The sequence below is a fragment of the Astyanax mexicanus genome, chromosome 10, assembly GCF_023375975.1.
Source record: "Astyanax mexicanus isolate ESR-SI-001 chromosome 10, AstMex3_surface, whole genome shotgun sequence".
NCBI lineage: Eukaryota > Metazoa > Chordata > Actinopteri > Characiformes > Acestrorhamphidae > Astyanax > Astyanax mexicanus.
Genome location: NC_064417.1, coordinates 36,469,825 through 36,481,719, shown reverse-complemented (window position 1 = coordinate 36,481,719; position 11,895 = coordinate 36,469,825). Strand labels below are relative to the sequence as shown.

The window sequence follows — 11,895 nt, the reverse complement described above, 5'->3', positions numbered from 1 at the left end:
AGGAGAAAGAAAATAAAGAGCTTTGTGCTAAAGTTGAGGATTTGGATGAGTATAAGAGGAGATGGAATCTACGCGTTGCTGGGATTAAGGAGCAACATGGGGAAAACGTCAAGAAAATTCTCATCGATGTGTTCAGCAAAGTCTCCCCCGACATAGCTGAACAGCTGCCTCTCTCTGTGGACATTGCTCACAGACTGGGCCCCCGGTCCAATGATCTACAGTCGTGTCGCCGCATCATTGTGCAGTTTCTGTCTCGTTCTGTGAGGGACAGAATTTGGCGGGATGCGAGGTCCTCAGCCTTCCTCAAAGACAAGAAAATAAGAATTTTTGAAGATCTGTCACAGAGTGCAAAAGATGCCCGGAACAAGCTTTGGCCACTGATTGAGAAAGCGAGAAAAGAAGGGAAAAAGGCAGGTTTTAGAGGTCCCTTTGCTTACGTGGATGGCAAAAAAGTTGTGGATATATGAGAAGATGGTTGGCTGGATATAGCCTCCTTTTTCATTGTGGGATTTTGTAAGAATGTACTTTCCTTTATATGGGTCATCTTGATTTGATAAATGAAAAAAAAGTGACGTGTCAATTGTTAACAATAATCACTTGTTATATATACTAAACAAAAGACACTCAAATTAAAAGGGAATAAGTACACTCCTTTAAATATATCCCTTTCAATATCTCTCTTGCATGGGTTAAAATTGGCTATATATCTTCAATTCTGAAAATGTTTTTACATTCTAAAATTAATAAAAAAAAGAAAAAAAAAACACTATCTGTGATTAGGAAATGGTTTGAAGCTTCCTTGTTAAGTTTCGTAAACTTTAGTCTCCAAACGTTGTTAAGAAAAGGTTAAACTGTTCTACATAGCACGTTGATAGTTTTCAGTGTGTATGTCGTTATCCTTGTTTTCTCTTAATGTTAGGGGTCTCAAAAACAATGTGAAAAGAAAGGCAATTTTTTTGTTTGCAAAGAAATTCAAGACAGATTTTTGTTTTGTTCAAGAAAGTCACTCAGTTTCTAATGATAAAGGTTTTTGGAGATCACAGTGGGGAAATGATATTTGGTTAGCACATGGGTCAGAGCGGTCAGCCGGGGTGGGAATCTTTAAGAATAAATTTAATGGAAGTATTTTGGAAACTGACATAGATTCTGTTGGGCACTTTTTGATAATGGTAATCACACTTGAAAAATCTTTCTTAATATTGGTTAACATATATGGATACAATGCCCAGGCTGAAAATAATATTCTGTTTAATAAATTGGATAGTAAAATCTCACACTTGCTTTCAAAATACCCAGATGCTCTCCTTATTATTGGGGGGGATTTTAATATTCCGATGAATAATGTGATTGACAGAAGCCCACCAGGAAAGTCTATGCCTCTGAACCCGTTACTAAAGTGTTTTATCGACAAATTTGATTTAATTGACATTTGGAGAGAGAAATTCCCAGACAAGCTTCAATACACTTGGTGCAATAAGAACTGTTCTAGGAAGTCTAGGATTGATTATTGGTTACTTTCTAAAAATGTAAAAAATAATGATATTGTTGTGAATATTACCAGTAGTCCTTTTACAGATCACAGGGGAATTTATCTATCGCTAACCTTGACACCAGGATGTTCTTTGGGGCTTACAAAGGCTCTACTTTGGAAACTAAATAGTTCTATTCTAAATTATGAGAAAGTGAAGCAGCAAATTAGTGTATTAATTAAGGTCTATTGGCAAAGGGCAGAGACACAAATGATTTATGGTAAAAACTGGGAGCTTCTAAAATATGAGATGGGAAAGTTCTTAAGGAATTTTGGAAGTGCTTTGGCTAAAAACAATAGAGCAAATGAAGAAAAGATAATCTCTCAAATAGATTCATTAACACAAAAGGAACTCTTAACAGAAAGGGAGAAATGTGAGTATATGGAATTACAAAACAAATTAGATGATATGTACAAGTTAAAAGCCAAAGGAGCTTATGTTCGTTCTAGGCAAAAATGGCTGGAGGAAGGGGAAACTAACTCAGCTTTCTTCTTTAGATTAGAGAAAACAAATGCTTTAAATGCTTCCATTAATAAACTTGGGATGAATGGTAAAATAATCAGTAATCCCAAGGAAATAGCATCCTATTGCACACATTTTTATGCAAACTTGTATACATCGGAGTTCAATGAAATCGCAGCCAGCTCATTTCTAGACTCAATCAACGACCATAAAACTATCTCGCTGAATGATAGGAATGCATGTGATTACAGCATTTCCCAAGAGGAAGTGCTAAAGGCCATCAAAATGTTAAAGTATAATAAAAGTCCTGGGTGTGATGGCCTTACCTCAGAAATCTATAAAATGTTTGCTGAGCAACTGTCTCCCTTTTTGCTTAAGGTTTTTACAGAAAGCATAGAGAAAGAGGAGTTACCATCAACTATGACACAAGGGATAATCACTTTAGTTCCAAAACCTGGGAAAGATAAGGATTGTTTAGAAAACTGGCGACCAATTACACTCCTTAATAATGATTATAAAATCTTGGCTCTTATTTTCGCTGGAAGGATCAAAGAGGTTTTGGATTCTGTAATAGACGAATCCCAATCAGGTTTTATGAGTAAAAGACATATTACAAATAATATCAGACTGGTTTTAGATCTGTTGGATTACAATGATTTTGTAAATGATAATAGTTTTTTGTTGTTCCTTGACTTCTATAAAGCTTTTGATGTACTAGAACATGGCTTCATTCTTAAAGCTCTCTCCAAGCTTGGTTTTGGAGAATATTTTTGTAAAACTGTGAAAACCTTATACAAAAATAATAGTAGTTCAGTTAAACTACAATTTGGTACATCCCCAAGATTTATGGTGGCACGTGGGATTAAACAAGGTTGTCCAATCTCGCCTTATTTATTTTTAATTGCTTCCCAATTTCTTACTCTTTATATATCCAGGAGTTTATTAAAAGGAATAAATATAGGAGATAGAAATATTATCATAAGCCAACTGGCTGATGACACAACACTTTTCCTTAAGGATGCCTCTCAAATTCCCCTTGCTCTTGAACTGATTGATAATTTCTCTATGGCTTCTGGTCTTCGCCTAAATTTTAAAAAATGCGAGTTAATGGCTATAAAAGACTGTACTGCCGACATCATCTGTGGTATTCCAGTTAGGGATCAAGTTACCTATTTAGGAATTAAAATAATTAAGGATCAGAAAAGTAGGTGTCAGTTGAATTTTACTCCACTTGTTGAAAAAACACAAAAGAGACTCAATGCATGGTTACAAAGAGATTTAACAATTAAAGGAAGAATTTTACTCTCTAAGGCAGAAGGGATATCTCGGTTAACCTATGCTGCTCTCGCTCTGGACGTAGATAAAAAGATGCTAAAAAAAATTGATGTCATGTTGTTTAACTTTGTTTGGAAAAATAAAATACATTTAATTAAAAAATCTGTATTAATGAATACAAGACAGTGTGGCGGATTTGATTTTCTTGATTTTACAACTTTAAACAATACGTTTAAAATTAATTGGCTAAAAAATTTTATAAATAATCCTTCTTCTCTCTGGAATATTATCCCAAATACTGTGTTCTCAAAAATTGGTGGACTAAAGTTTGTATTAATGTGTAACTATGATGTACAAAAGATCCCCATAAAAATCTCAAATTTCCATAGACAAATGCTTTTGGCTTGGTGTCTCCTGTACAAGCATAATTTTTCTCCTCACAGATACTACATTTGGAATAATAAAAATATTCTCTACAAAAACAAATCGCTCTTCTACGAAAATTGGTTTAGGAATAATCTAAATTTAGTTGGTCAAATTCTTGACTCAAATGGTAGGCCATACAGTTATACTGACCTAATTAATAAATACAAAATTGATATCCCAGTTAAAGAATACTGTACTGTGATAAACGCTATACCAGTTGGTGCAACTTTACTGCTGAGAGGTGTAGACTTTCCTTGGCCATTTCCTCAGTCACTTGATTTGCTGGATACTTATGTTGGGAGTGTATGTTTTTCAGCTAAACAGCCACGAAACAATAAGCAGATAAGAGCATTATTCCAGAAAGATATTGCTACAATTCCTTATGTTATACCATATTGGAATAGTATTGTAGAGAGTATACCATGGCGAAAAGTGTGGTCTTTACCTTTAAAATATTTACTTTCCAACAAAGTGAGAGAAATTAGGCTGAAATTATTACATAAAATTTACCCAGTAAAGGTTTTTTTTCTAAAATATAAGTCTGATATTGAAACTGACTGCTCATTTTGTAAAAGTGCTTCTGAAGATGTTACCCACTTGTTTTGGCAATGTATCTATAGCAGCAAGTTCTGGTCTGAACTCTTACATTTTATTCAAATATATTTTATTGAGGATTTTTCCTTTAAATGTAAAGATATCTTTTTTGGTGTATTTACTTCTGAGAATTCAATTGATGATAAGTATTTTATGATCAATCTGTTCTTACTGCTTGGTTTATTTCATATCCATAAATGCAAATTCAGTGGTAACAGACCATTATTCCTTGTCTTTAAGAGTGAGTTGGATGAGTATATGAACATTTTGCAATGCTCAAACAATCTCAAAGCTAAAAGAACTGTGCTACTATACTCCACATATGTGACTCCAAAGGACTAAAAGACTTGAAAGGACCTAAAGGACCCCTTATTTGTATTGATATCTGTTATCTCTTGACATACTTTTTGCATGTTTATATGTTTGTATGTGATTAATAAAAAAAAAAATAATAATAAAATAAAAAATAAAAAATAAATGTTTCCTTGATTTAACAATCCATTTTTCCAGTTGCATTAAAGTATTCCCTCTGAGGGGGTAATGTTATAATTTATTAAATTCAGTAAACAGGTTGTTAAATAAAAAAAATATACAATTTATTTAATCAATGTGTGAGGGATTTAAAACAATGAGTCCCACTGAACACAGTTAAATGCGTTCATCTTACAACACAGTGTTAAATGTTCTACCCACCGTGGAAGGGGTATAAATATGTTTGTAAGGCAATGAGGCCGTATGATACACCTGAATCCAACGATTAAGAGGTTAGTCGCAATAATAATAATAATAATAATAATAATAATAATAATAATAATAATATCTTCAAAATGTTATTTTGAGTGTTTTTTTTTTGTTCTATTACTTTTTGTCATGGCATGTACTAAATTTGCACATTCGTTTTGCAGGATTCATCAGTTTCTAAAACTGTCTGAGAGCTCTCTTTTAAATGGTTAAAATGATAAAAAATAATGTTTTTTTGGAAAAAAAAACAGGGTCTTATTTCTTATCGACAAGTTACATAAAAGTGTTCAAAACAAAAGTGAACATAAAAATAAAAAGCTTAAAAGTGTATATTTAATGACAACAGAGTTCATAATATATAATTACAGAAAATATAAGGAAGAAACTTATATTTTTAAACAAAATAAATTGTCTCAGAATGTTTATTAATTTAGCAGATGTTTTACATTGTATATATTGAATTGAATATATGTAGGCGTAGACGTCTCCTTTAAATAAGGCACAGTCAGGTTGGACTGTTAAATCTCTCCTACACTACACACTACATTATAATTACCCTAAAGTATTATGCGTAATCGCTGCGCAGCCACAATCGCAAGAACAGAGTGGATGCGTCCCGCCCACGCAGTCTGGAGGCGAGAGTCCCAGAATGCAAAGCGAGAAGACATGGACCAAAATGGTGAGCAACAAGCTTTATAATAAAATGAAGTGTTAGATTATCTGTTACTGGTCTGGAATCAGCCGGATCCTCTGATTCAGACGGGCAGTTTATGGTGTAGTTTCTCTGAGTGAGAGAACAGTGTGCAGGCTGTATATTCTCTCACTGAAAAAGCGCGGACACAGCGCGCCACACTCCTGCGGCTAGCCCGGAACGGCTAACGGGGAAGCGCTGCTGGTATTGTTGATATACGGCGCTGTATAACCGTAGCTCCTCAAGGAAATGTGTAGCGAATACCTGCGGATTACTAGGATACATTATGAATTGCATATCTGTGTCCTTTACATACCCTGTGAGCAGAGCCTGGGGTTTTGCTCCTAGCACTAATACTAACACGTAACATTACGTTACCTTAGCTTAGCTTAGCTGTGTTCCAGAGAGAGAGATGATGAGCTTCCAGTTCTCTCTCACAGTAAATCCAACCTTTTCCACCACAGCCATAGTTATACTACCGTTCCTATTGTTATGCTGTAGTCTGCGTTACTTACTGTTCTACAATAGTGTTCTGTAAAACACAGCCTACCTAGTGTTGTTTTACTCTAGTGTTCAACTAACTTATAGTGTTCCATTAAACACAGTAACCTACCCAGTGTTCTTAGCGTTCTACTGTAGTGTTCTGTTACAGACAGTAACCTATTTAGTGTTTTTGGTGTTTTACTATAGTGTTCTACTGTAGTGTTCCATTACACACAGAAACCTGCCTAGGGTTCCTAGTGTTCTACTGTAGTGTTTCGTTACACACAGTAATCTACTTAGTGTTCTTGGTGTTCTACTGTAGTGTGCTACAGTAGTGTTCTACTGTAGTATTCCATTACACATAGTAACCTACCTAGTGTTCTACTGAAGTGTTCTACTGAAGTGTTCTACTGAAGTGTTCTACTGAAGTGTTCTACTGAAGTGTTCTACTGAAGTGTTCCATTACACACAGTAACCTGCCTAGTGTTCTACAGTAGTGTTCCATTACACACAGTAACCTACCTAGTGTTCGTGGTGTTCCACTGTAGTGTTCTGTTACACACAGTAACCTACCTAGTGTTCCTGGTGTTCTACTGTAGTATTCCGTTACACACAGTAACCTACCTAGTGTTCCTGGTGTTCTACTGTAGTATTCCGTTACACACAGTAACCTACCTAGTGTTTCTGGTGTTCTACTGTAGTATTCCGTTACACACAGTAATCTACCTAGTGTTCTACAGTAGTGTTCCACAGTAGTGTTCATTTACACACAGTAACCCCTTGTGGTTATTGGTGTTCTTGTTATTCTACTCTATTGATAAAGTTTGTTTAGACTTTTCATATTTTTTTGCCATCATAAATTAATCTGGTCTTAATTAGCTTATTATAAGCATATTATTTAGTTCCTAACAACCTATGAACTTTTGTTTTGTACGTGTTACCAATTTTTTTTAAAGGTATTTTAAATGTGAGTCCTGACTTTTGATATTTTACAAGGTTTACATTAAATCTGCAAACAGCCACATGCTTGTGATGTCCTGACCACAACAATACAGTTATATTACTAGCAACAAAATATTACACAATGGGATTAATTGTGTTGTAGACAATGATCTCCAGGGGACTGATGGTTCAGGTATTCTTGGAGGCCCAGATGTTCGTCGGCGGATTCCCATCAAGTTACTGTCCAAACAGAACATAAGAAGCAAGCCTACTGCCCGGCCACAACGGCCTATCACCAGGGGACCATCAAATGGACAAAATGATGAAGGTACCGGTAAGTAATAAACACTAATAAAAACTTTCTTAAATATCCATTGTTTGTATCAATTAAAGCATTCTTATTTTGTGATCAGTGTATCACTTTGATTGTACTTTGATCAAATATTAGGTTTGTTTGAAATGTGTGTGAAATTATTCTCTCTTGAAAACATTTTGTCCTCTGTCTTTTGCAGAGTCTTTTAGCTGTAAACAGGAGGAAAGATTTGAATGCAAATCTGGGGATGCTTATGGGAGCCAGCGGAGATTCCCCCATCCTTTATTCTGGGACTATAAGGTAACTAATGTATCTTCCTTTTGGGATGTTTTCCCCATTACTAAACAAGTTGTGGTCTGGGCTCATCACTGTTAGATTTATGCTCACCTCTTTTATAAGTAAAAAATGTAACCCTTCTTTTGTCTCTTAGCTTAATTTAGTTGGAGAGAAAGATGACACTCCGATTCATTTCTGTGATAAGTGTGGACTGCCCATCAAGCTATATGGCCGAATGGTAAGAAAAAACTGTTTGTTCTCTTAGACAAGACTGTGTGTAGTTTAGCTCATTAAACTGCTAATGCTTTGTGTTACTAATTTCGATTTGGGCTCTTTGTATATAGTTTATTGTATACCTATATTATGAGAGATCAAAATGTAATAAAAAAATTGTTATAATATATAGTGGATTGTGTTATATAGTCTTCTCATCAAAAACCTGTCTTGTTTAAACAGATTCCCTGTAAGCATGTGTTCTGCTATGACTGTGCGGTGCTCTACGAGAAGAAAAATGATAAGATGTGCCCAGGGTAAGTCTTTTACTGTACTTGATTGTAATTCATTATTGTTTGATTGTAGTTTATTTTAGTGATTTATTGTGATATCTATACTCATAGTTTTAGATTGTAAAAAATATTCTATGGTTATTTTTTATGTTTAATATATTGTAATTTAAGACTGCCTTATAAATGTTTAATTTTAATTCTGTCTTTATATTTTAACATGTGCATCTTATCTTCAGTCTTTGTTTTGTGATGTGTATGATTTGTGCACTGCCTCCACTTCCCATACTAAATTTTAAGTTTAGTTTGTCCATGTACAGCTGCACGGACCCGGTCCAACGCATCGAACAGTGCCAACGCGGCTCCCTCTTCATGTGCAGCATTGTCCAGGGCTGCAAGCGCACCTACCTCTCTCAGCGGGACCTGCAGGCCCACATTAACCACCGCCACATGAGATCGGGAAAGCCTGGAGGCTCCAGACCTGAGCCATCTCCGGCCTCAGACCCACCAGACCGCTTCCGGCTGCCGCCGCCGCCTCACCTGTCCAAAGGCCACCCTCTAATCCCTCCTCCACTGCAGGGCCACGAACCCTACGGCCAACCTCCCCCAGCCTCGCCCTCTCCATCTGACCTGGGGCCCTCATCTCGAGGCCTTCCCCCAGAGACCTTCCGCATAGCCACTGTGACCACACGCAAGCACAGCAATCTCATCACTGTGCCCATCCACGATGACTCGGGCAGCTCTGGCCCACGTGACCCACACCCACAAACTCCCCCCGGCCCACCCCCGCACCACCACCCCGGAGACTACCCCGGCCAATCTGTTGTGTCCCACCCACACCACATCATGCCCCCACCTCAGCAGCAGCACTACGGTCCCCCTCCACCACCTCCTCCTCCTCTCAGCCACCCCATGCAGCACCCATCTCAAGCTTCGGCCGCGCCGCACATGGTCTACAACCAGGCACCTCCGATGTCCACTGCCCCGCCTCCCATCACCCCTCCTGGACACATCATAAACCAGATGCCTCCATTTATGAACCACCCTCTGCAGGGGCCACTGTCTCAACATGGGGGTCCACCTGTCAGTGCCCCACCTCCTCACCACTACAACCCTAATTCCATGCCACAGGACCAGGGCACCCTCAGCCCACCATTTAGCCAGCCTGGAGGCTTAAGCCCGGGTATGTGGCCTGCTCCCCGAGGCCCTCACCCTCCACGCATGCAGGGACCTCCTCCTCAGGGGCCCCATCATCCTGAGCAGGGCAGATACAGACCGTACTACCAATAGCGCTAGGCCTGTGTCAGTTTATCACACATCTTGAACATTGACATAATTGAACTCATTTCAGTTCACTGGTGGAGCTGTGTGTACGTGTGTCTGTGATGATAATGTGACTGATGTTTTGTATGAGCATACCCTGCTGCTTACTGTGTAATTTTAATTTTGTAACAGATGAGTTAAGTATGTAGTCGTAAGTGAGGTAAATAATGGTGCAGTACAGTCAAATGATATATATTGGCTAAAGTTACTGACTTCTGACTTCTTTTTGCTTGAACACTTTTCTTAACACATCGGAACATTTTAAACATTTTAAAGAATCTTGTACCCATGGACTGCAATAAATAACACTTGAACAGGTGAATGTTTTCTTTTTTTTATTGTCTTTTTCTATATTGAACTGATAATTCAGTGAAGAGATGTTATATTGCATCATGGCAAATAATATATATTTTTTTTCAGTGGAATATTTAATGCAACCACAGTGCTGACATTGTTCTTAAGCATTAAATGCACTCACTACCTTCCTCATGCGTCCCATAATTTTGATCAAGTAATAGACTGTGATGTACCGTTCAAATTTTTTAAATTGAGTCAAATAATTAACTTACTATTGTGAATCAGAATAAATACTGGAAACATTATTGACACATTTGTATATTCAAGTTTGAGTAGATTTGTGTAACATAACTGCTAATAGTTTTTTCTTTAGCCATTGTATTTTATACATTGTACCTGGCATAGTCTTGTTGGATTACAAGACTATTTCAGATGATATATCAGTATGACTAGCAAAAAACGCTGAGGTCAGTCAGAAGAAAATAAATCGACTTCATTCAGGTTGTAATCTTGTCTAGCCTGATACAGCAGCACTTACACTGACAAGTGTCTTGTAGTAAAGGACAGTAGTGGTAGTAGTGGTTTGATAGCCTACACAGTTCACTTTAAAGCTTAGTCATTTTTAAAACACAAATATTGGATCAAATTCAGTTTAGTAAAAATCAGTTTAGATTTTAATCAAAGAATACAGAATTTTATGAGATTAAGGAATGGTTCTGGGAAAGAAATGTGTTTTGTGTTGATGGGAGTAAAGCTGCAGCTGCGATTTGACCACAAGGGGGCGTTACCGCCATATTTATGCTGCTCGTCTTGCTTACGCTTATATTTGTGTCCTAGCAAAGCAAATTTCCCTTAAAGGCCAAACACTATTATTTAATATACGATCGAGAACTCTTGTGTTATATTAATGTTTTTCTCTAAGAGTAGGATTACCTAGGATTAACGTCCCAGTTTTTTTTCCAATAATGGAACAAAATTGCCAGACGAATGACATTTGTTTATTGTGATTTTAATTTTGGAAAAAAAAGGAAAAACAATAAAAAAAAATAATATATATCCTTTTATACAAGAAAATAAGCATTATAAAACTAAACAGTACATGTTGACATTGTGTCCTAATCACACGTGTAATATACGTTATTGTTCACTTACAGCAACGTGATGACGTTATTTATATGGGATTTTAAAGCCTATTTAGAAGTAGTTTTATAATTTAAGTTACAAAGGAAGGCATTATGGATGTGTTGATTTTCCAGATCCACAGACAAATAAATGAGTCAGTGTGTGCTTGATGCGTTTGTTTGAAAAGCCTTATCTATCTTACTGCCAAAAATAGAAATCGTCAAACATTTTTATGCATATGCATATGACTGAACGAATAATGCAGATTCAAACTGCATCCAAAGTGAGGCATAAGGACACATGAGCTGAAAATTAAAATATTGGAATTGTTTCTTTATTCTTTCCAATCTTTTTTATTATCTTAATTAGTGTTTTTGTTGTACAAACATGATTGATGAAAAGTATTGTTTCTTGGGGGCTATGTATTATTTGGTCTTTTGAAAAATAAATTATATTTAGGTTCATATACAGTAAATCTTCATATCTCGTTTTTTCCCAAAATCATCTCACGATGTTGGCAGCCTACACCTTTAGAATAATGGCCTATGTCAAGAGGGTGACTTAAGCTAATTTATTAGAGTCAAAATAAACTACATTTTTAAATAGCTCTCCAAGAGACTGGCTACCTTTACTAAACCATTTTCCACGATCCATAAAGATCACTTATTAATAAAGACTATAGGCTATAAAAGTTGCAGAGTTCTTTAGTCCTGTTAATGTTTTTTGCCGTGCAGTAGGCTTGTTTTATGCATTTTAGTCAGCAAAATATCTAAATCCGTAAATCTAGCTAGAAATGCTCTACAATGTTTAAGTGCTTTCAGTTTTTTTAATCAACATTTAGAAAATGTTAAATTTGGATTCATTCTGTTTGGTTCTACTGATCGACTCTATATGATAAGCTGTCATCTTAAACGATTG

The 11,895-nt window shown here is 36.4% G+C and overlaps 1 protein-coding gene across 4 annotated transcripts; it reads left to right on the top strand.

Annotated features, from left to right (window-relative positions):
* The first annotated feature begins 5,577 nt into the window (after nt 1-5,577).
* Nucleotides 5,578-9,880, top strand: LOC103041099 (E3 ubiquitin-protein ligase Hakai). Of its 4 annotated transcripts, none has more exons than XM_022684122.2 (6): nt 5,578-5,706; nt 7,307-7,471; nt 7,656-7,756; nt 7,887-7,970; nt 8,189-8,262; nt 8,556-9,880. In XM_022684122.2, exons 1-6 carry the CDS (start codon nt 5,595-5,597, stop codon nt 9,523-9,525), a joined length of 1,506 nt encoding a protein of 501 aa, XP_022539843.2. In that variant the 5' UTR covers nt 5,578-5,594; the 3' UTR covers nt 9,526-9,880. The 4 variants fall into 4 exon arrangements, with proteins under 4 accessions (XP_022539843.2, XP_007238135.3, XP_022539842.2 ...); XM_007238073.4 differs by having other exon boundaries at nt 8,541-9,880; XM_022684121.2 differs by having other exon boundaries at nt 7,307-7,477.
* The last annotated feature ends 2,015 nt before the right edge of the window (nt 9,881-11,895 follow it).

Coding starts and splice junctions, on each gene's coding strand:
- LOC103041099 (XM_007238072.3), top strand. CDS start 5,595: ATGCGTAATCGCTGCGCAGCCACAATCGCAAGAACAGAGTGGATGCGT. Junction 5,707..7,306: donor AGAAGACATGGACCAAAATG/GTGAGCAACAAG, acceptor ATTGTGTTGTAG/ACAATGATCTCCAGGGGACT. Junction 8,263..8,540: donor AATGATAAGATGTGCCCAGG/GTAAGTCTTTTA, acceptor TTTTAAGTTTAG/TTTGTCCATGTACAGCTGCA.